General features: G+C 41.9%; 1 protein-coding gene across 7 annotated transcripts in view; it reads left to right on the top strand.

The window, feature by feature from the left end:
• The window catches only part of RAPGEF4 (Rap guanine nucleotide exchange factor 4), a 283,558-nt gene that overhangs the window by 211,576 nt on the left and 47,189 nt on the right, over window positions 1-24,793 (top strand). For all 7 annotated transcript variants that reach the window (XR_006736982.1, XM_045560164.1, XM_045560166.1 and 4 more), the window contains 7 exons: window positions 6,758-6,842; window positions 8,537-8,597; window positions 10,134-10,210; window positions 10,632-10,778; window positions 12,689-12,804; window positions 18,355-18,443; window positions 23,045-23,123. Coding sequence is in view for 6 of the 7 variants with exons in the window: in XM_045560164.1 (XP_045416120.1) it covers window positions 6,758-6,842; window positions 8,537-8,597; window positions 10,134-10,210; window positions 10,632-10,778; window positions 12,689-12,804; window positions 18,355-18,443; window positions 23,045-23,123 (654 nt within the window). In the remaining variant the exon portion in view is untranslated. The remainder of the gene's footprint in view (window positions 1-6,757; window positions 6,843-8,536; window positions 8,598-10,133; window positions 10,211-10,631; window positions 10,779-12,688; window positions 12,805-18,354; window positions 18,444-23,044; window positions 23,124-24,793) is intronic.

The following is a 24,793-nucleotide window of genomic DNA, read 5'->3' as shown; positions in this document are numbered from 1 at the left end:
CATAAAGCTTCTGCCCTTTATTGCAGTAGTAGATTGCATTCATTTCCAACTTCACCAAGAAGGAAACAAGCCCGTGGACACAAGCTTTGCTTTCAGAACTTGAAAATAAACTTAAAATGCCCTTTTCTGAGTGGATAAGGTGAGCGGGTGGTGTCAGGTAGCTGAGCAGACAGAGCAGTGCAGGGCACTTCAAATGTCCAGTCACCAGGCTCCTGACACTTAAGAAGCAGGGGTCCCGGGAGGTGAAGCAAAGAAAAAAACATGTCTTGCTGGTTTTACTGGACAAGGAGATGCAAAGTCATTCCATGCTTTCCTTTACGGGAAGCACAAGAGGTGAGATCTTAAGAAGGTCTTAAGAGTGTTGGAAAATGATCCAAATTTGAGACAGGACTTAGAAGTCAGAGAATCAGGTAGGTTAAGATGAAGTGTTGCATCAAAAATAAAGCATCCTCTCCCTCCAAAGAAAAAAAGTGAAGCATGTGGGGGTTTTTTAAATTTGTTTTTTGGGGTTTTTGTGTTTTTTTGAAGCTTGACTATAGCTCATGTAGATATTTATAATGTTGACTTCTCTCGGTATTTTCCCCATGTTCCAGGGTCTACTAGGGAACAGGTCTAGAGGAACTGGGTTATTTGCTTTCTTACCTGCATATTTTACCACTGGCCATGCCAATGTGCTGCTTGGTGGCTGGAAGAATCCTTCATTTTATCCACGTTCCAATAACTGAGGAGCTCTGTCTCTGACCTTGATAAATTCCTTGATAAAACTGTATTTACCAGCAGCTTCCAATATCACCTGAGCCCTCCCATCCTTTAATGTATAAAGCGCTTCCCCATCCATCCCCGTTTATTATCTTGTCTGTAACTAGACATTGCTGCCAGAATGCATCCCCTGCAGAAACTAGGCCTTTCCACAGCGGGATCCGACAAATCCACATCAATGTGGCACCACGCAGATTTGTAAAGAAGCAGGGATGCCTAATATCTCTCCCTGTGACATCTGGAGAAGGACAAGTAAAGACCAGGTACATTCACTGGCTGCCACTCAGAGCAGCCAGAGAGTCAATTCACTTCCCCAGCCTTGTAGGTTACTCTTATGAAGGTACCTGGGAGTTATCTCCTCCCGCTCGGGCACAGTGTTCCCTTTACTCTTGAAAGCCAAATTGCCTTCAGTCCTTGGGACCCTTTCATTACTGTTTGAACAGGCTGGGGGCCGATTTGCGGGATCCCGTCTCCATTTTTTCCCTGTCACCCCCGTAAAGACCAAAGCATGAAAGGTGCTTAACGCCACTGTTTGCCACGAGAAACCCGCTTTTAAAATGCGACTTTGTTCAGTGATTGTGGTGGGGCCCGCTCTGTTTTAGATGTTATCGGGTGCTCTCTGAGGGGTGGGGTAGATGAAGGGAGAACCTTTGTCTGATGCCAGAGTAGAGAGGTGAGCCTTTTCTGCGACGCTAGATGGCACGGCAGCTCTGAGCCGCGGCCTCGGAGAGGCTGAGCTGGCTTCTGTCGTTGCTGCCACGATTGAGATCCACGAGGGTGTTTTTGATTCTCTTAGGTGGGCACAGGTTGCCCAGGCTGACTTTTGCTCCATCTGGCCTCCTCCCTGGGATTTTCCTCGACTTTCAATCCTAATGACAGGTTGAGGCCCCTGAGGGACGCAGTGGCCTGGCTTACGGCAAACCTCTCACGAATGCCTTTGTTGCTTTGCTACCTGTGAATACACTCATTTTTTAAAGCAAGTCTCTTCCCACCTTGCAGTCCTTACTTCTCTCACCTCGTTAAAACATTTCTGTAAACAGGGCCAAACGTTCTTTGCTACCTGAGTGGATTGCCAAATGACAGTGGCCTGCCCTGTGATGACATTGACCACTTCAGACCACAGAGTTGGTTTTTGGTTCTTGTTGTGGTTTTCTTTTTTCCCTTTCATTTTGGATGCTGTTTAAGACTCAGAGACCAAACTGTTTTTGGGCTTCATTCCATTCTGTTTCCAACAGCTGCCATGGATCTGGGGCATCCAGTGAGTCCCGGTGTAAGTCTTTGTTGATGACTGTGTTGGTTATTGATGAACGGAAGACCAGGGGGTGGAGCAGGCTGCCACATGGGTGTCTATGCAGGTGTGGCCATGGCACCCCCAAGAGAGCTTGCCCTGCAGGCGGTGGGGGCTGACCCTGCAGTGAGACAGGTTGCCTGGCAGGCTCTGCTTTAGGACGGGTACGTGGGGGAGCAGGTAGACTCAAGCTGTCCCCCTGCCTCTCATTAGTTGCTGAAATTAAGAGGATTTCCCAAGGATAGAGACTTTCTGTGCACTTCCCTCCTGGGACAGCTGCCTCCTTCTCCTCCTCTGTGTCTCCCAGAGGACCCGGGGTTTTCATTCTCTCTGTTCTGCTTCTCTCAGGCTCTAGCGCTCACCCTGTCCTCCCCGGGCATCTGTCTTAGAGAACAGGTCGCAGGTTTTTGCCACTGTCCACTGCTCAGTGTGACAGGTGAGGGAGGGGAGGGGCCCGGCTGCCTAGCTGACTTGACATCACCCTCTTCTACCCTCTGTGCTTGCTGATGGGTGCTGAGCTGGGGCCATGGCCAGTGAGACATTCTGTCCCTATCTGCTTTCTATTATCCAGGAATTCCTAAAACTTTCTGGTCTGCAGATAGTACTAGTTTGTTGTTTGTGGTGATGGCTTTGTTTGTTTGTTTCCCAGTGCTAGTTTGCATATTCATACAGCTTTTCTATCAAATCGTGAGCATGGCAGACAAAAATCTGGCCAAAAGGGGGGCCCAGCCCAACAGGTGCTATCTGTTGGTTTCAGATGGACCTCCATCCAGACCTCCACTGATCTTGACATAGTTAGATGGAGCAACTTCAGCTCGTCTAAGATGGCAATTTGTTCCTCACAACTGGATGAATAAATCTATAATCCTAAGGAAAATATACCTTTTCCGACATGTTAAGGGATTTGGAGTAAGAGGTGAGGTCCATCATTTTCATCTTCTCTCCTCCCTCTATCAATAATTAACTATTTGCCATGACACAAATGCATCTTGTATGAAAAGTGAGTTGTGTTGTGGATACCTTGTCTTACTTAACCTCAGAGGGAAGGATAAGAGCATCAGCCCCCATTTCCTTCGGGCCATAACATGAAAACTGGCCTGTGATACTGCTGCCATCTTCCTTGGACAGACCCTGAATTCAGCATGAATTATAATGAGACTTATTGAACACCCACCGTGATAATAATGCCAGACTGTATTTGTGTTATATTTCCAGTATATACACTTCATGTATATTAACTCATTTGACCTTTGCAACAATCCTGTGTATTATCCTCATTTTACAGATGCAGAAACAAGGCATGAGACCGGTTGGGCAACTAGAAAGGTCATAATTTAGATCTCAAATCCAGTTTCTGCTTCCAGTCCAGTGCCCTGTGCACTATGAGATACTGCTTTTCTTGGGAAGAGCTGTCTAGAGTTATGGATATTTAAGCAAATAACATTCATCACAGTATGTTATAATTATCATAGCAGTAGGACCATAGGCTATGGAAGAATAAAGGTTGGAGAAAACTGGAGAGATGACATCTGAGCTGGGCTTGAGGCAGAAAAAAATGTCTTAGGCAAAGACAGGAGCATGCAAAACGTCTTGGAAGCATGAAAACACTTAGCATGTTTGGGGAATGGAGAGATCCCTGATATAGCTGGGACAGAGAATGTGGCTATCAGGGAAGGTGTCGAAGAGAGGAGATAGATGTCTCTGGACAAGTAAATCAAGATCTGGTTTTACGGAACTTGTGTGATGATGAAAGAGTACTTCCGGATAGATTGAGCTGTTGGTACTTGTGGGTTATCTCTGAACAGATGGCCAGGAAGCCACTGGAGCTCAGGAAAGAGGGCTATTTGGAGATAAAGATTTAGGTCTCATCATTATCTAGATGGAAGTTGGGGATTTTTCCTGGGAAGAAAAAGTAGAACGAAGCTTTGGGGGAAGAGCACAATGCAAGAGGTGGACAAAAGAACAACAAACCAAAAAGACATGGAGAAGAAATGTTCAGAAAAGCAGGAAGGGAGCCAGGAGGGCAGGAGCGTGGGGGAGGAGAGAGCTTCAGGGAGTGCTCAATGGTGGAGGGCAGTGGGGTAATGGAGTATGTTTCAAAAAGAGCTTGAATTTTGCCATCTTAATGTCTCTTCCCCCACACTTGGGTGCAGGTCCAAAGACTAATTGTAATGGCTCAAAGGTCAGCCTTGAACTATTACTACTATGTCAAATTTTTAGTATTGAAGGTCAGACAGTTCTTCATCATGTTTCAAATCTTAGATGAAATACAAGTATTTTTATTATATTGAGACTTGTAGATTCTAAAGGCAGCATTTTTAAAAAATCCATAATAGTTGATCAATACAGATTTCAGATTGATTTTATATAAGCACTCTCCCTATACTGGCAGAGATCTGCTCCCAAAGTTCCAACGTTGAATCTATCAACATTTTAGAGCTAATTTCTAAGCCTTTCTTTTCCTAGATAAGTTTTTCTCCTCCTATGATAACAGCCCAACCCATGGAGGTGAGAATGAGACTTGGTGACTGTTTTCTCTTTTAGCCAAGCTTCTAGGAGGGTTCCATGCTGTTTGTGGCTGATGTCAAGTAGCAAGAACAGCAGGGCTGCTCCTCAGGCTGAAAAGCCATAATCCTATTATGCCTACCTCAGAGTTTCACATTAGCTGCCTTTACAGTAGTAGATGGACAAAGGTGACTTGATTGACTTTTAAATCCCCAAGGGTCCTAGTTTCAAAATCCCCATGTCTAAGTCAAGTAGTAGATGAGGCCTCTTGCTGAGAAGGCCTGGCTCTTTTGGAGCCCCTGTGGCCACAGCTTGTCTTCAGTGCCTACATGGGTCCCCTACTTTCTGGGTTCCACCATTAAACACTACATTGGTGTGCAATTGTGTCCTTCAATGGTGATCCTTAGCAGGAGGTAAACCTGGCTGTCATCTCCTGGGTCATGGATTTAGTATCTGTCTCCGTACAGTCAGGATTAGGAAATATATCCCCCACTGATTCTCTAAGAGAAGGTTTTCATATTCTTTTGTTCATGTTAAAGCTGTCCTTGTAAAGGTAATGTGCAAGATGAGTTTTCTTCCTCCAATTAGCCCCTACTAGATCTGTCATGTTCCCCATATTATAATATGGTTGCAGAATTATTTAATCCAATTAAGTATTTTTAGAATGTTTGCAATTCCGTTTTGATTACTCAGAGTACTTACCTAAAATTGACTAGGTGTCAGATATAATTTGCTAGGCCAAATGTCATACTTTATTGTTAAGTTTGTTTAACTTCTTATGCAAGTGTTTGAGTTTTGAGTATCACTTTGCTGGATTTTTTTTTTTTTTTCACTTACAATCTTCACGTTTGCTGCTCCCGTTAGCTCCCATAACATCTCTCTCAGGAAGGTGCTGTCCTCAGTTTTCAGCTGAGACTAAGACTTCGATGCCACATGGCTGGTGAACTAAATATGAGTTTGAACTTGGAACTTGATCTTCAGACTGTAAATCCAGTGCTCTGCTCAGTACACCAACACTCCTTGAATTCATTTGACCAAGGAACACTTTTTAAATGATAATGTAATGATAGTACATCATGAGTAGCTCATTAAAATTTTAATGTTTCATATTGAGTAATACTATAAATTGTTGGAATTTTAGGACAAAATGCATAAAATAGACTGATAATTATGTAATAGGTAATGTTCATGCCTGCAGCAATTAGCTGCCTATCCATCAGTGTATAGATTGTTTCTCATTTGACTTCCTTATTAGTTTGTTTTTAAATTTCAAAACCATATTAGTTAGAATTCCTTACATTGCAGAAAGCGAAAAAAAAATCAAATTACTGACCAATCATATCTTACCAGTATAAATAACCATAAAATTAAACACTATTTATGTATTCCAAAATAATTATAGATATGAAAAGTGATTAGGAATCTACTCAGTCTTCCAATGGCAAAAATGCTTATAACACAATTCCTTAAAACAATATTATTGGATACTGGTCTTATAATAAATTTTAGAATTAAACCTTGCTATAAACTGATTAACATCTCACAGACAGTGGTGGTCCATGGAACAGAGTTTGGGAAATGTGGCCCTACACCCTTCCTTACTAATCCCAGACACTACTGCCTGCCTTCTCCTCATCTCATGCCCTCACCTCCTCAGGGCTAGGTAAGAAAAGCTGAGTCTATGTACATCCTATATTTGAGTCCTCTGGAAAAAGCAAATTATATAACCCAAGGTAACAGTGACAGAAGCAGTATTATTCTGCTAGGCTAAGATATCACACAGGCTCCTAAGGAATTCGGATCAATTGTCAAGTTGATTAAACCAATTGTTTCTGGTGATGGTAAAAGACAAGTTTTGTCATTGATTAAGGTGGTAATGAAAAGCAATTTTTTAGAGCAACCATCTACAAAGTGAGAGATAAATTAATCAATTGCAGTGTGCCTGGGGATGCTCTTCCCTCCACTGAGATTGGAATAGAAGGGATCCTGTGCACTTCAGATTTCTTCCATATCCTTCCATGAAGGAACACGTTCATTTCAAAAATCCCTGTAGGGGTTATAATGGCACAGTCGCTCCCTCTGCCCATATCTTTTTATGTAGAAGAAATCCCTGAGCATGTTACTGACCCCTGAACCCAGTTCCATATTTGAAGCCTTAGTGATGACCGTTTTTTCATTATTTCCTCTTTACTTTGTTCTTTATAGACCTGGCCAGAGGACGGTGGATGACCTGGAGATTATCTACGAAGAGCTCCTTCATATCAAAGCTTTATCCCATCTGTCTACCACAGTAAGTGGTCTCTCAGTTGAGCATGGTTGGGGGACTTTGAGTTAAATGCACTGTCAGGACAGGAGGAGAGTATTATGGTATGGTGGGGGTAGGTAGGAATGCCTGAATTCCGCCTCCTGAATCACCTCTGCTCTCTCTTACGAGATGCTAAGAAAGTTATATCCAAGAACAGTCACCAAAAGGGGATGAAGTATGATCATGTTGTTGGACCTAAACCCCAAAGCAGGCTGATGTGAGTGGGATTGGAACATGTGCTTCATCCTTCTATATGTGAAATTTGGAGCCTGCACACTCAGACAAGAGTGCCAGGCCTTGGGAGGGGCTCTGAATCCCTGCCATGATGTATGGAGCCAGAGGGAGGAAGAAGAGAAATCTAGATGCCCTGTCCTGCTTCCAGGGGCCAACTCCACCACGGTCTGCTGCCCTATTGAGAAAGGAAGCAGAAAGTTCAAGAGAGCATCAGGTTGAATATGTTAGGGCACAATAGCACTACCTGCTGGTACAAAGTGACCCAGGGGCCATATCTGATTCTGAACTTGTACCTGATGAGGGTATTTGGGAGACAGAAATTTTGGCCTCTGACTAGGGATAGAAACAACTTCTCCCATAGAAATATGATTTTGAGGCAACACACATTTCCTATATGCTAATAATTCAAGAAGAAGGAGAAGGAGTTGGTTTCAGCTTTCACAGATTATATTCTGAGGCCCCCAGGAAACATCTACATTTGTCTTTCATTCCCAGCTCACTCAAGGTGATGCTGCTCCTTCACAGTGGCAGAACCTGCCCTGGAGGTTTGCTCACCTGCATGGACTACCCAGGGGCGGGGCCCAGCCCGCCTCCCCACCCACCTACCACTGCCCTTGTCATCCTCACTCTCCCGATGGTGGGGCAGGTCTAGTGCCTGGGAGCCTCACCTGGGGAGCCCCTGCATGGATAGGGGCAAGCACCTGAGGCTCCACGAGCTCACACTGTGAGGGAAGTAAGGGAAGACCCCCTATCCCTGCCTGCGCCCCAGGTACCCAGCACCAGTCTCGGTGGAATCGAGAGGATTGTGGGTCGTCTCCTCTTCCACCCCAAACCCCAGGTACCCAGGCAGTGTGGAAAATTCTCAGATGCCTGGTTCTTAGGGAGATAGAGCCATCATTTGGGATCATAATTTAGATTTTTTTTTTAAAAAATGGTATTTTAGCTATCTAGGAATAATTTGGAATTTTAGCTATCTAAGAATATAAATCTTCTCACTCATTTAAATTTAACTAGTCAATGTCAAGACATTGAATTTTACAACATGTTTGCAGTAATGCATTATATGTGATGCAGGAAAGAGCCACTCATGGCAACAGAATCATACAATGTTGTCGGTGGTCTCACCTCTCCCAAGGCAAAAGATAGACAGACAAGTTGTCTAGTTAATACATGTGGGACCGTGTTTTAAACATTCTCTAAGGAGGTTTTCTGGTATGAATCGGCTATAAGTTATTCTATAAAAAGAACTTTTGTATGAGCTTTATAAACCTAGAGGCAAATCCAGTGAAAGTGGCTCTACGTGAGCATAGCAGCAAGTGACTCAGGAGACGACTGTTCGTTTGAGAAGCCAGGGGACAGTCCCCACCCTGCTCGAGAAAGAGCACAAGTCTCTTCTCCCAGGCCTCCAGATCTGGCCTTTCCACTTCTTTCTCTTTTTCTTCCAGGTGAAACGGGAGTTAGCAGGTGTTCTCATTTTCGAGTCTCATGCCAAAGGAGGAACAGTGTGTAAGTGGAAGCCATCCCGGGGTCTCGCCTGGCTGGCACACACACCAGCACGTGCCATGAAAAGCCAGACTGCAAATGCTCGACCCCTTAGCCCCGGGTCTGACTTGGCAGGGTGTTTTGCAGCACTTCCATTGCTCTGGACCTGTGATTATTTCCAGCATATGTCAATTTTTCTGAAGTACGGTGGTTTTCCAGTACCAGCATGTGGGGGTACCAGCCTGAGTCTCACTCGCTGTCTACCCTACTGGCTCAAGGCGGTGTTTAAGGAGGGTGGAAGTTGCTCGTCTTCAGGCTGGGCCCCAGCCAGTGCCTTTCCCTGTGACCTCACTTGGGTGTGTGGCTGTAGGAGAACTAATCTATCTCTCGAGATTGCCAGTTAGAATGGTATTTGAACTATCCTGCTTTCTTTCCTTCTCTTGCTTCCACTAGAGGCTCCAAGCCTGAGAGAATTTCTTTGCCCCAGATACTTATGCAGCATTTAATATTTCTTATCCTTATGGTTGCTAATGACTTATTCTTTTTTCTCTTTTATTTTCTTTTATTCTTTTCTTTCAAACATATTGTCTTCATTTTATTATAAAATATTTAAATATTTCAAACAAAACATCAAGAATATTACAAACACCTTTCAATCTTTATCAAATACAAACATTATGCTATTTTTTCATGTTTTCTAACGAACGAAAGTATACGTTTACAGTTGAAGGCCCCTCATGCCCTCCTTTATCCCATTCTTCTCATTCCCTCCCCAAGGTAACTCCTACCTGAATGTAGTGGTTATCATTCCAACTTATTTTTTAAAAAATATAGTCAGTCCTCCATATCTTTGTGTTCACATTCATGGATTCAACCAACCGAGAATCAAAAACATTCAAAAAAAAGAAAATGGATGGCCGCATCTGTACTGAATATGCACAGACTTTTTTCCTTGTCATTATTCACTAAATAATATAGCATAACAACTATTAATATTTATGTAGCATTTTTGCATTAGGTATTATAAGTAATCTAGAAATGACTTAAAAGGGAGGATGTGCATAGGTTATATGCAAATACTACACCATGGATTTGCGCATCTGTGGATTTTGGTATCCATGGGAGGTCCTGGGACCAATTCCCGACAGGTACATGACTGTACATAGGTGTGTATCTATAAACAACATGTGGTGCTGACTTGCATGTTTTTAAACGTCACAATACTGGTCAGATTACTTTTAAAAACTATTTTTCCATGGCATAAATTCTGATGAATTGTGGGGGAAATGTGTATGGCTTTAAGAAGTGGATTCCTGCTAAATTGATATCTAGTAAAAACCTGTCTTTTAGGGCATAGCAAGGAGTGCAGTGTTTCTCTTTCTTTCATTTTCTATAAAAAAGGAAATAATATGCCACCTGAATAAGTTAGTATTTGCCAGTGCTTTTTTTCATATTACGTATTTATAATTCTGGGGACTTAAAATGATGATTTGATAAGCTGTAATTTATATTGATGTGCTTCTATTCTTATCATAAGTCTTTTCATCTTTTTATGTCTAGTGTTTAACCAGGGGGAAGAAGGTACCTCCTGGTACATTATTCTAAAGGGATCAGTGAATGTAGTCATTTACGGCAAGGTATATATATCTTTTTCTTTTTGAAACTTTATTACGCTCCATTTACTAGTGTGGCTTTAAGTATTAGCAATGTAGTGCTATAATTAAACTTACAACAACATTGTTACTGGATGTAGAAAAGGCATTATTGCATCTTTAATCATAAATTATCTCAATTATTATACTCAAAGTAGTATTGTACTTTCTGAAGCTTGTCTCCTTATGGATTATAGTGTATACATTTAAGTTAGGCCATAGACCGTATTACTCAATGAGAGAAAACTGAAATATTATAACTGAATTCTATAATCCCCTTTGGCACCCCTAGGTACAGCCGTTTATACCTAGTGTTTTAGGGGAAAAGGGGTCTTGCGGTGAGAGGTGGGCGGGTGTCTGCTCCATTTCTGGGGTCATCTTCATCTGAATGCTCTGCCCTTTCCAGGGTGTGGTCTGCACCCTGCACGAAGGAGACGACTTTGGCAAGTTAGCACTAGTGAATGACGCCCCGCGAGCTGCCTCTATCGTCTTGCGAGAAGATAACTGCCATTTCTTAAGAGTAGACAAGGAAGATTTCAACCGGATCCTGAGGGTGAGTCCAGAGCAATGTGTGGGTGAAGGACTCCCCATTTTCCTTTGCCAAATGAGTGAAGATTTGCACCTATTGCTAACTGAGCTGTGCTGTGACGAATGAGTGCTCTAGGAGCAAAGGGCTTTGTTGCAAACCTGGCACGTTCACTGTGCTTGTTTGCATTCTGGGACATAGAAGTGATATTCTGGTAAAGCTGCAAATGTAGAATGTTATGCTGGGCCAGGTCCCTCTGCACACACCTGTACTGGTTCGTGAGCGTTGATGATAAATAGAGACTGCCTTGGTGAAACATCACAGTCTGAGAAGTTTCTCTCTGACACGCTGGCCATCCCTCTTCGTGTCCTTCCACATTCTACCCTCCAACACAGTCGCAGCCCAGCCTCGTGTCTTTCTCTAGCCTAGACTTTCCTCGTCTCCACCTCCTATCTCTTCCCAAATTGGAACCTTTCTCATATCATCACACACTCTCTTGATTTGAGTGATTACATTTTAGTGGGAATTAACATCAATGGTGGTTGCTCCAACCAAGCATTTCCACTTTCAAGTTCTTTATCTGAAATTGTTTCAAACTAAAGGAATTCCAGACATTGGCAAGTAGAATAATCAGGGTGTTAGAGGGAGTCGTGCAGCTGCACTTAAAAGTTGACTCTGAAGATGAGCCTACTCTGAGCTCGTGAGGGGAGTTGTGAGATTGGTGATAGGTGGAAGAGATGGTCCCTGGTCTCTCCCCACTGCACAGTCCCTGGTCCCTTGGGAGGGATGACCCAGTTTCAGCTGGTAGAGCCCTGATTGTGGACTGCTGGGGATGATGACATTGCCCCATGCCCCTGGCGTCTCAGGTGGCCTGTGGTCCTTCCCACCCTCGCTGAAGCTCTCCTGGGAGGTCTTTCTCTCTGGGAGCACTCTGCCCTCTTCCCTCCCCTGCTGACAAACAGAGCAGGCTCCCCTCTCTCCCTCTTGCAAATGAGCATCTTTCTCTATCCCATCCTAAAGTCCTAAATGCAGCTTTTGTGCTTTCTGGTGCATTTCCATTACTTAATGATGGTTCACAACATCATTCTCCCATCCTGATGTATGGACATCTGCCCCTGTGCACCCTTAAGCATTTGCCCTTGGTGGCAAAATTTCTGACAACAAAGTTTATCTTAGGAATGCATTGTATTAATGCAAAGAAAGTTAAATTAAAATTTATATCATTGAATGATATAAAAAAAAACATGGAATTTGACTTGATTCTTATTTGATATCTTTTAAAATGGGGGCCGAGTATTGAGGGAAAGCACATGAAAATTTTTAAATTAATTATTTAAAATGATATTGAAGTTTAAAGGTAAACTCTACTAACTCTTTGACATTTACACACAAGGAGTTTACACTCAGCCAAAAAATTCTTTGAAAGAATCAGATTAGGACCATTGATGTAATGTATAAAATCACTTAAAATAACTGAAAAGCGTTCTTAACACAGTTCAAACAGATTTTTTTTTAAAAAGTCCTTTGATTAGAAAGGTGCCCCACTTCTAAGGAAACTAAATACACTCAGAAGAAAAAAAGAACTTTGCTGAAGCTGAGTGCTATTTTCCACATATTTTTATAAAGAATAAATGCCTTTGCTCCCTTATTTTCGTGCTATACTATTCTCTTTCACAGGGTTCTCAGAGCATAACCACACTACTCTCTACTCTGCTGTTTTTCTGAAGAAAGGGTAAAAGCAGATTTTAAAAACACATGCCTCAAACCTCATCTGGTCCTCTCTCTGACCGTTCCAGCCCTTGACTTTGAAAATGACTTAATTTGTAGACGCAACAATTAGCATCACAAGCACCAAATGAGTTTCTGAAGCATTTTAAATTTTTTTCATTGTCTGAGTAAATGGCAGCATCTGTATGTGGTGTAATTTGTATTTGCAGGACGTTGAGGCGAATACAGTCAGACTTAAAGAACATGACCAAGATGTCTTGGTGCTGGAGAAGGTCCCAGCAGGGAACAGAGCTTCTAATCAAGGAAACTCGCAGCCTCAGCAAAAGTATGTTTGCATCCAACACTGTAATTGCCAGACTATGATTAACCTTTTCACATGGTATCATCATTTCTACAATAGCATGTTCTCCTTTTTTGTGGAAGACGGCAGTGTGTGTGACTTTTTTTCTCTCTATTGACTAATCACACATCTTGTGGAGTATAATGTATCCATTTCTGGCACTGCATTGAGCTTGGTGCTGCCTAGAGTAATTCTGGAGAGAATATTCCTCTACTCTAAAAACCACTTTCTGTACACAGCGTTCAACTGTAATAGCTTTGGAACAGAAGGCACGTGAGAGAACAATGGGAATAGGAATGCCAGGCAGCTCAAAGGATATGTAGGCCCCTAGGTGATGAGAACCTTTGGTATTTGAATTTCATATGGAGGGTTTCTCATGAAGTGATTATCTTGTTATCTTGTTATCAGAATGAGTGTCTGATGGACACCAGATTTCAAATATGGAACAATCTGTTGATTGCAGCCTAGCAGCATCCATTCATCCTTATTCATACTTATTCCTGCTAATGTCAAAGGGCATTTGCTTCACATTTCTCAGGCTTCCTGTTTAACATGAGTCTTTTTCAGTATATGTCTGCTGAGTTCCAGCCTTTGCTGAAACTTCCTACATAGGACGTTTTCATCACATGTGCCCACACTGGAGTGGTAAGACAGAAGAATGGAAACATGGCTTTAAGAAATCACAGAAAATTGCAGAATCTAGTTTTTAAAATGGAGATTAAATTTCAGTCATAGTGGAATAAAAACACCAATTCTGTAGCTAAAGAAATATCACCAAATAATATGTTGAAAGAGAATACATCTCAAGTAATTTTCCTTTGTTTGCCAAATAAGTGGAGTGTTCCCTTTATCAAAACATTCACCGTAACTGATGAATTTTTGTTGTTTGGACTGAAAGCCTAAGGCTCAGGCATTTGCATCTAGATGAATCAACATCTTTGCAAAGAGGGCAAGAAGAAATATGATATTATTAAATAGCCATAGTAGAGTTTGCAGAATTTATCAAATCCTTATTAACCCCTTTTAAAAGATGGAGAAAGTTAGGGTCAGAGAGGCAAGTTACTGGGGCAAGGTCTCAGAGTTTGCAGTGGTAGAGCATGGATTCAAGTCTAGCTTGATCAATTTTCACACCTATACTCCTTCTTCCTCCCAGCTGACTATAGGAAAATATAGTGTGTAAAACCTACATCCTCTGCACTATGTAGTAAACGCTGTAAACCAGTATATTTCAAAAAAGCTAACATAAAAAGGACTATATAAAAAGCTGCTTTTCACTTACAAAACTATAAAATTACCATCGAAATTTCTTTATTTCTCTATCTTTTACTACTGCCCATTCTTGAAAATGTCCTCACGCAAATGTTTTTAACAGTTGTCCCTCCAGCCCACCGAGGAGGATAAGGATGAAAACTTTTTTTATGTGAAGTTTGGGGCTGTCTCCAATGATGTTCTTTGGTGCCCTTAAAAAATAACTAGTCCATTATATAGGCTTAATCTGCATTCTTTAATAATTCTTCAGATGTCTCAGGAAAATGAAACTACTGAAAACATAAGCCTGAGAATTTGTCTTAACCTGGAAACATTTGTTTTGTTTTGTTTTTTTAATTTATTTATTTTTTATTCTTATTTCAGCATATTGTGGGGGTACAAAAGTTTAGGTTACATATATTGCCCTTGCCCCCCCTCTCGCTGAGTCAGAGCTTCAAGCGTGTCCATCCCCTGGACAGTGCACATTGCACTCATTATGTATGTATACACCCATCCCCTCCCCCACCCACATCTGCCCAACACCTGATCAATGTTATTCCTAAATGTGCTCTTAGGTGATGGTCAGTGAAACCAATTTGATGGTGAGTACATGTGGTGCTTATTTTTTAACCTGGAAACATTTGATCTGGAGGTCTCCTGGGGGTCCTCTTGCTTTGCCTCTTCATATCCCTGGGGAATGATCGAAACCATTTGCTTGATATAACATCTTCCATTCAGGGTGTGCTCCAATGTAGGTTTCTTATGACATCAAACTAAAGGGGATAGAAAATGAGAAACCATTTAATACATGCATTAAATGTATTTTAGGCCTGTGTGTGATTGTCCATCACAGCCCCTAATTTGTGTCCTGTAGTCTAATCTGAATTTCTTATATAATCAAAAACTTGTGCATATTTTCAGTAAACCATTTAAGAAATATCAATGAGTACAAAATAAGGCACCATGCAAAGTCATCTCCCTGAAAAAATGAAAAACTGCCCTCTCAAGGGGTCATTTTCCATGTTGCACTTTCCCAAATGGGACCAGAGTTCGTTGAAGAGGGGTGCCATGTAAATGAATTTTGGGCTGATGTTCTGGACAATTTCCTTAACATGGTATCAACCATGTCTGTGGATGGACTGAAAATTTAGGGAGCTCTAGGGCCTCACCTCAGAAATTGTCCTTTATGAGCTTAAAGAAGGTCACCATGTTGGTGCTGCTAATAATATTATTGTTCCAATTCAGTTGTTCCCTAAGAAATCCAGAATAGTTTATGTATAGATTTTAAACTTTCAAAACTGCCAGACTCTGCCCAAACCTCTCAACTCTAAGTGTGATATTAAAATCGATAAGAAAACAGCATTTCTCATGTTGGGTAAATCAGAGGGAACCCCCAAACATTTACCATTTCGTATATCTTTCTGCTCTGTGTTATGTGGGTTTAGTAAGACAGAAAGAATTTGAAATGATTATCCTGTTTTGGTGACTGTGTTGCTTTTTTCCTACTGTTTTCTCATTGCTCAACACCATCTTGTTTGCAAGAAGACAGTCTCTTTCAGGCCCCCTTTCCTAACCCCTTTCTGCTCCAGGTGCAGATAGAAGTGTCCTCGTTTGCAGGTTTGGTGCTGGGGAAAGGTTTTCTGTCACAAGTTAAAAACCTCTAGCTTACATAATGTAACCCATTAAGGTTCCCTTTTAATGTGGACTCAAGTAGCTCTTTCATGTGATACACTGAAAAGAGCCATGCTGTCTGGCCTTCAAGTGGGCTTGACCTTATTTAAACAGAGGTCAAGCAGTAGCTGCCTGGCAGTGTCCAGCGTGAAACAAAGCCATCACGTCATGTTTCAGCCAGCCCCAGAGCCCCAAGATCCCAGAGGGCTGAGTCTGGCCAGAAGCTGCTGTCCCCCCCTCTTCGGACTTGCCTCCCTAAGGAAAGGTCACTCCCTCACAGCCTTCTGTGGAGCTGGGAAGAGAGGCTGGGGTAAGGCCACCAGGGCAGCTGTACCATGAGAGGGAGTCTTTCGGAGCAAAAGAAAGTTCCTGTAGGTCTCCAGCGGCCAGGTGGGCAGAGGCTAGAGAGGCTGCTTTCTCTGGGTGAGGTGACAGGCTTGCCACCGTGTCTTTATTCTTTTTGAGCAGCCATGATACCCTAGGTAAGGGCTGTCCAAACAAAGAATACAAGAATGTGAAGCCAACCTTCTATCAGAATTCAACTTACAACAAGGGAACATATTTCGTATTGATGTAGCAGTCAGGTAGCTTGTGCAGAGCCTCAGCTATGAGCAGTAGCTACCCAATGCCATATGAAGTTCCCCTGTTCAGTTTTCATGTCATGTAATGTATTTATACTCTTACTTAAACAAAACCCATTTTCAGAAACAAGCAAACAGAAAAGCCCTCTTTAGAGGAAGGTCTTCAGTTACATGGAGAATTTCCTGTTCAGAACGAGCTCCAGTTAACTAGACCTCGTCTCTATCTGGAGCGTCCTGTGGACAGGCAGAGAAGCGCCATGAGACACATGCTGGTTCCCCGAAACCAGACAGACCTGGCTCATGTCAGAGATCTCCCATTTACTAGCTCTGCGACCTTAGGCATGACACCTCCCCTTGCTGAGCAGTTTCTCCATCTGCAGAACGAAGATAATATTTAATGAGCAGGAGTAAACATGACGACCTTATTCAGTGCCCACCTAGTTGCCTGGGGCCTAGTAAAGACTCGACAGATGTAGAATACTCTCTCCAACCCCGTTTCCCGATGAATGTGGCCAGATGCCACTCCTCTTCCATCTCATCTGGGGAGCGCTATCAATGAATCATGTATTTCAGGAATTGCTGAATGAGCTGAGCAGTATTCTCCATTTAAGCGTTGAAAGTCATTTATAGATATGCCCTCTCCTTTCCTCAAATATTCATTGCTTACAGGAGGAAAAACCATTGTCCTCTACCTTGTTTACTTTGAGAAAGGGGTCATACTTTTGAGATAAAAGTAGGCTATTTTTCTTCTATTCCCCCACCCCTCTCCTCTAGGTTCTAAAGCCAGGTTTCCTCAAAGATTTAACTCTGTAGCTTCCTTTGGTCCTATGCGTGCGCTCACAGAACAGTTTGCCCTAACAGCCACGCTCCAGATAGACTGCATCAGTCAGACCTCATGCAGTGCCTCATTCGATACCAGGCGTGCGTCCTTCATGCTCCGTTTCACATGCGCAGGGTCGTATGTTAACATGTCTCTTCTTCACCCCCTTGGGCAGTAGGTTGGGACCCTGAGACTTAACAATATGTCGGGGATGTTCTTGAGATCTCAACACACCTCCTCAAAGGTCTCAAACAGGCAAGGGAAGGGTGTTGATGGGGAGGCAAAGAAAGCTGGGTGCTCCCAGAGCTGAGTTGCATCAATTTTCTGAACAGTAGGCAATTTTATTTTCATTGTTGTCTTTCTTCCCTGTCACTTTGCTTTAAGTGAAATGCCAAGCAGAAAAACAAAGTCTGAGTTTTATAAGAGGAGCACCCAGATCACTTTAATGTACTTTGTCTACAGCTTTCACTTACTGTTTTGTCACTATCTTGAATATGACTTTGAAAGAACCCACATTCAATTTAAAAAATAAATCCTGCCATATTGATTGAAGAACACACCATGGATGGATCTTCTGAAATAATGGCTAATGCCCCCACCAATAATTTATATTTGACATTGAAATAAATTATAGGGATTTTCTACTGCTGATTTATTTCCTATTCATAATGCTACTGGAGTTGGTTTGTTTGCTCATTGGTGGTTGGGGTTTTGTTCTCTTTTCTCTAGTTTTATTATTAGCTGCATTTCCAAAGCATATGCCAGTGTACAGTTGGGAAAGACAGAGGATTCCAGAAATAGGCAGGGGAATCGACTGTGGGACTGAAATTTTGCTACAAGCAACCCATGTATGGATGACCTAGCTCATTTCCCGGGCCAGCTCCCACACCTCACCTGGACAGCCCTGAGTTTTACCTGTTCCTTTTATTCCCCTTTAGAAAAAGGCTCAAGTTACTCAGTTTCCAGCCTGCTAAAGTTGCTCTCCAAGAAGTTTAAAACAGAACACTGGTTCTAGTAACTACTTCACTTTGTGGTTTTTCCATTGTCTTCTTATGTGACTTTGGCAAGGAGCATGATCTCTCTTACTGTGAAGAGTATATGGTTCCCTGGGATCTCAAATTTTTTAAAAACTTAGATAAATATTATATAAAAAGGTTTTTTGTTAATGATTTGACTACTTTTGAAAAACTAATGGCATTTTTGTTTCTTATCCAGGTATACTGTGATGTCAGGAACACCTGAAAAAATTTTAGAGCATTTTCTAGAAACAATACGCCTTGAGCCAGCTTTAAATGAAGCAACAGGTATATGCATAGAACAGTTTTGCGTGTCCATTAAATACAGGCATGGCATTGTTTTTTTAAAACAAATCCTGAATTCATGTTGAGTGTGTATAGCCTAAGCAACTTTGGAAGGGGGTGATGTGTATTAATGTGTGAAGACAGGGACCAATTGTTCTGTCTCTCCTCTGCCCTCTGCAATCCTGGCTGTTGTGTAGATAACTCCATCTATTTCCTACGTATTGTGAATAGTTTTCTGTGGGCATCTCTTAGGTTATTATTCAAATCGACCTTCTGTAGGCATTTATTGGGTTTATAATTTAAATCCTACCTATTCCCATAAAGCAGCGATCCCCAACCATTTTGGCATCAGGAACCAGTTTCATGGCAGACAATTTTTCCATAGACTGGGGTGGGAAGGAGTAGGGTGTCATGGGTTGGGGGAGAGTGGTGATGCACAGCCCATTGCCTAACAGGCCACAGACTGGTACCAGATCGCAGCCTGGGGGTTGGGGACCACAGCCATAAAGGATTTGAAGCTGCCTATATAAAAGGCACGGCTTTGTGCCAGTTGGGAGTAAAATGGTTCCCTCTGTGACTGCCCCAGTGTAACTAAACCCCCTCTGTTTCAGTTTGCTAGAGCTGCCATAAAAATACTCCAAAGTGGGTAGCTCGAACAACAGAATCTTATTGTCCCAGTGTTCTGGAGGCGAGAAGTCTGAGATGAAGGTGATAGTAGCCTTCTGAGGGCTGTGATGCAGAGTCTATTTCATGGCTCTCTTCTGGCTTCTGGTGGTTTGCCTGGCGATCTTTGGCAGTCCTTGGCTTGTAGGGGCATCACCCTGATCTCTGCCATCGTGTTCACATGGTGTCTCCCTCCCTGTGACTCTTCACATTGTCTCCCTCTGTGCATGCCTGTCTCTGTGTCCAAAGTCACCCCCTTTTGTAAGGACACCAGACATATTTGATTAGGGCCCACACTAATAAGCTCACCCTAGCTTGACCACATCTGCAAAGACCCTGTTTTCAAATAAGGTCATGTTCTGAGGTACTAGAGGTTAGTTCTTCAACATATTTTTTGGGGGGGATAAAATTTAACACATAACACCTCCTTGAAGTGAACCAGTCTTGTTACCTAAACACAGAGATTTGAGGGTGAATAAAACAAATCTCATCACTGAACTAAATGTTCAGAGTTATGACACTGTTTTGTACTTTGGTTATCACCTTGTATATGACTTTGTAACAGCTGTCAACTTTTTTTAAAAAAATCCAATGTTACTGGCTTGTCTCTCAGAATAATGTCATGGGTTAATATTTTAAGCATCCTGAGCTCCATAGAAAACCATCTCTCACTAAGAGAAGTTTAGAGATTTATCTCAAAAAGTTAGTGGTAGTTCAAAATCCATTTCCATAATTGACCTTTGCAATATTCTCAAGGTGAAGATATCATTATTATTATTATCATATACCTCCTAAAAGTATTTTACCACTGACTTCTTATTTTATCTCCTCATTCCAGTTTCTCATTTTATAAATAGATTACCTGAGTATTTTTATGTAGGAAATTAATTAGGGACTAGTAGATATAATAGCCAGGATTCCTGGCTCCAGGCCGGTTACTTTGAGCCCAGTATTTGTTGAGTATCTTGTTGGGCAGGCACTAAGCTGAAGCTCTGGACTAGGCAAAGTGAACAGGGACTTGCCCTCCTGCCCTCAGGGAACTTACAATCTGTAGAAGACATACAGGAATGTGCAAATAACTTGAATTTAAGGCTGAATATGGTTATTGATTCAGGGGCACTGACTGGCCGAGGGATCTGGGAAAGTATCATGGAAAACTCAGCTTTTGAAGTGGCCCTGAAGTAAGACTAGTAACCAGTTACTTGAGAAGGAGACGAAGCCTTCTGTACTTAGGGACAGCATTAGTACTGACTAGAAACAGTCAAGGCAGAGCAAGTGGACTGGGTTTTTGCAGGACTGTTGTATACCTAAGTGGGAAAAGGAAGGTAAGGTCTAAGAATTTGGGGTGCAGACCTTGGAGGGTCTTACAAAGTAAAGCTAAGCATTGGGAAGTGGTTGAAAATGTCTGAGCAAGGAGAATGTGATAAGAGCTTTGCTGGAGAAAGGACACTCCATATTTAGGATGTAGAAACCCTTGAAGAACCAGTTAGGAGGGGCCTGCTTGCTTCCAAGAGCCATACGTAACCTCAGAGAAACCAAATTTCCAGGACCTCAGGTCAGGAAAAATGCAGCTGACTTTTCCCCTCTGATTAACTGTTTGCCCAGAATGTGTGACTGCATAAAGCAAGAAACAGCATCTCCCCTAATGTGAGGATTATCTCAAAGGGAAGATTCTGGTACATTAGAGACTATGGCATCTAAGGAAAGATCTGTAGGATCTTTATTACCCATGAAGGGCAAATATATCCTTCCTTTTAAAGTCACCTCTAAAAGAGACGGGGACTGGATTATCATTGCTTCTTAAACAAAAGCATTGAAGCCTAGAAATTAGTATATTTGAGGGCTGGCATGTGGGATATGATCCCTGACCCTTCTACTTTTGATATTAGAGACCAGGCTAACATCATAATTTAATATCAAACTTCATTCCCTGAAGTCTCTCTGATTGTTTTATTTTACAAGTACTGTTCATGGCTTGGAGATTAAAAAAAAAAAAACAAATCAGTATCTTTCTCATAAATCAAAAATATAAATATACCCAACTACTATCCTGGACACTAAAAATAATCCTAGGGTAGATCCGTGAAATTTGTGGATACAGTGTAGTGGGAGACCCTTGCTATTTGTAGATTTTACAATTCAGTGAGAAATCTCAGAGTTGCAGTGAAACCTGTTTACACTGTAGAAGTGATTACACCACTGAATTTGACATTCTCTTGATTTACCAAAACATCTGTTTTCTACCTAAGACTCTTAGTTTCCTAGACTTTTACTTTTATGGCCAGGATTACTCCTTGAGGGACTTGGGAAATCATTTTCTAGGAAGAAATGATTACAGGGAGTTGTGCACACGAGTAAAGAGCAGGACAGCCACGTGGAAATGTGGGTGCTGGGTGGAGAGCCATGCTGAGTGACCGCCTCCCCAGCCTCAGAGCACCCTGGTCACATCTCTGCTTTATCAAAAGTTCGACTACTATATAGCACGGCTTTCTGGGTGGCGTATAAACAAGCATGACCTCCCCTCTCCTCAGAGAATATATAAAACATATCAAGGTGACTCTAGATGTGAGACTCAGACAAGCCAAAGTCCTTTTGTGCTTAAAAAGTTTCATGCAGCTTCTGTCTGGCACCTTCTCTGCTTCTTCTCCGGCTTAGTACAATGGGACTGTGGGTCTGGTGACACTGAGTCCTGACAGTTTGGGATCACACTCATTACTTATGTTTAAATGAGTATAACAGTTACACCCTTAGTCACTGAATCAAACTTTGCCTGTATAAATGCATTAAGAATATGGACTCTGGAAATCTAATTTATAGAGTGAAAATTGGCATATTTCTCACCATTTTCTGTTTGAAAAGTTATTTCACAATCTCAGCCCGTGTGGTTCACTTTTTGACTGAAAATTCCCATGGCCTCTTGGGTTCCAGGTTTCAACGGGCGTAGTCTTGTGGTTTGTAGCTTTGTCTTTATCTGCTCCCCCATCCAGCTGGCTGGGGAGTGCCATCTTTGCAATGAAGAACCAGCCTTGAATTCAGTGAGGAAGTCAGCAAAGCTTATCTTTGAGACCTGTCTTACTTTCCCCTTGCCATCCCTTTGCTTACCTACCTACAAAATAGCTTCAAAGGTTTGTGACCAGCCTGAGCAAGAGTGAGACCCCATCTCTACCTAAAATAGAAAAAAATAGCTGGGCTTGGTGGCACACACCTGTAGTCCCAGCTACTCGGGAGACTGAGGCAGAAGGATCACCTGAGCCCAGGAGTTTGAGGTAGCAGTGAGCTATGATGGTGCCACTGCACTCTAGCCAGGGTGACAGAGAGACTCTGTCTCAAAAAAAAGAAAAAATAGCTTCAAAGATAGGACAGTCACCATTTTAATCTCCTGATGTCTTTTGTTTTCCTCCAGTTGCTGCTCACAGCCTTTATCTTGTCTCTTTTTGTTGCTTTCTTTCCGCTCACCAATTCTGTGCTCTTACTATCTCCTTTTTCTATAATTCTATCACCCTCTCAACCATCATGCTCCTTCTGGAAATAGGAGGTAAAAAAGAGATAAAGGAAAAATATGTTGAAAACATAAACTTGGTATATAAGTAGAGAAAGAAATGACCATGTCCTAATTCTGCGTATATGGTACTGCCTATGTGTGTCTTTAATTGTGTATGTTTTTAAAGTTTTTTGCAACTAAGGTACCTACTGCCATTCATACAAGGCTGTCTCTTTTTAAAATATTATACTTTTTGTCCATTGTCCCCAGAAATTGACTTTCTATCTCAAGCTCTGTCGACATCATTGTTTTTATATGAAGTGCTTCTATGTACAATAAAATCATACCCCAAACCAATGTATAAGAACTATTGGCCAAGAACAAGTAAATCTACACTCTTGCTTTCCTAATGATTGCCACAAGAACCTAATTTCCCTTTCTGCTTTTTTCTTCCCTCCAGATTCTGTTTTAAATGACTTCGTTATGATGCACTGTGTTTTTATGCCAAATACCCAGCTTTGCCCAGCCCTGATGGCCCAATATCCTTTTGTTGAGATAAGTCTCTGTTCCCTTAAAGACACCCTACCGGTACATGGCCGTGACCTCCTCTTATCTTCTGCAGGTAAGTCAGGGCCCAGGTGGAATTGTGCTTTCCACTCTCGTCAAACTTGGAGATGCCAGCAGTTTCCCTCATGTATAGACTCTGGTTTTCCCTGGCATCGGTTTAAGGATTTCCTCCTTATTACCAGTGTAAAGAAGTGTGAACCAGGTTACCCCAGGAAGGTGATACTGGCGAGAAATATACATGCCTGGGAAGCCGGCTAGCAAAGGTTATGTAGAGGAATCTGGGAGTGTTATTGGGGATAGTTCCTGAGCTGGGAGACAGACTATGCACCTGTGTCATACCACCTGGCAGGATGGAGTATGGTCTGCTTGTGTTCTTCCTCTGAGCTGTGGTATTCATCAGGTTGCTACCCTGCCGAAATAGATACGAGTTATCAGTGCCAGGGAGCTTTCCTTTCACATTCATCTTAGTCCATCTTTTCCTCTAGATACCGAAATTTCTTTCTTTGTTGCTATTTGTTATCATTATCACGTTGACTTAAAGATACAAAACTTGAAATTCTAAGGACAGTTCCTCTAGACAGCTTGAAGGCTGACTTTGTTTCACGCAGCTTTTCAATGGTATGTTGAACGGACCCACCGATGCTGGTACGGCGTGAGCATTTAGAAAATGTGAGCTGAATAAAAGAAGTGAATATTATTAATGAATTTCACCCTCAACTTTGGGGAGCTTAGGAAAGTATATTTTTAAATTCTGCTTTATTTTTAAGGCAACAAAGATTTAGACCCCAAAACACTTTGACCCTTTTGAGTCATGAAATATATTGAAGGAGAATGCCCACCCCTACTTTTTTTTTTTTTTTTTTGAGCAATTCAGTTTTGGCATATTGCCTTTTTCCAGGATTATAATTACCCTCCCTGATTCTCATTTTCTTGTGCACCCATAATTCTCTTTGAAGTCAACAGAATATGTGAGGATGGGAGATTTTGAGTTGAATGTGTTACTCAGAGGGAGCTGCAAGAGTGAGATTTGGGTGTTTATTTGCCTGGAAACTATCTTTCCAAGTAATGACAGCTTAATGAGACTTACATATGTTATATATTCTTCCTGGCTCATATTCAGTTATTCTCAGGTAAAATTAACCCATTCAGGGTCTCTCTGTGCTCTTTTAACTCCATACATGGTAATCATTATTACACTTTTGAAATTTATCAGAAGGAAACAATGAAAACCACCATTGAGTTTAGACTTATTTTTTCAACAGTTAGCACATTGATGAGTCTAAGGCAAACCAAACTCGAATCAGAGTGAGAGTAAAGTGGGCCAAGCCTTAGCATCTTTACCACGCAAAACCCCAAACGCTAAGCTTGTATTTTTTGCAAACTCTGATATCTTCATTGATTAGCATATTCTCCTTCAAGAGTTGGTTGAAAACATTCAAATCACTAACTTCTTTTTTCAAACTGGTAGGTCCTGGAGAAAAGGTGCATGCCATGCCCAGGTGGGGACAGATGGGGATGCTGACATTGAGGAGGTGGAGGGAAAGATGAGAAAGTGGACAATAGAATCATGGAAGACCTGTGATATCAAATCTTAATTTTTTTTTCTGTAGCCTGAGGAATCCAGGATGGCTGAGTATAATTT

This window comes from Lemur catta, chromosome 8 (genome assembly GCF_020740605.2).
Source record: "Lemur catta isolate mLemCat1 chromosome 8, mLemCat1.pri, whole genome shotgun sequence".
NCBI classification, from domain to species: Eukaryota; Metazoa; Chordata; class Mammalia; order Primates; family Lemuridae; genus Lemur; species Lemur catta.
The sequence above is the reverse complement of the archived record's forward strand: the minus strand, read 5'-3'. Positions and strand labels throughout refer to the sequence as shown.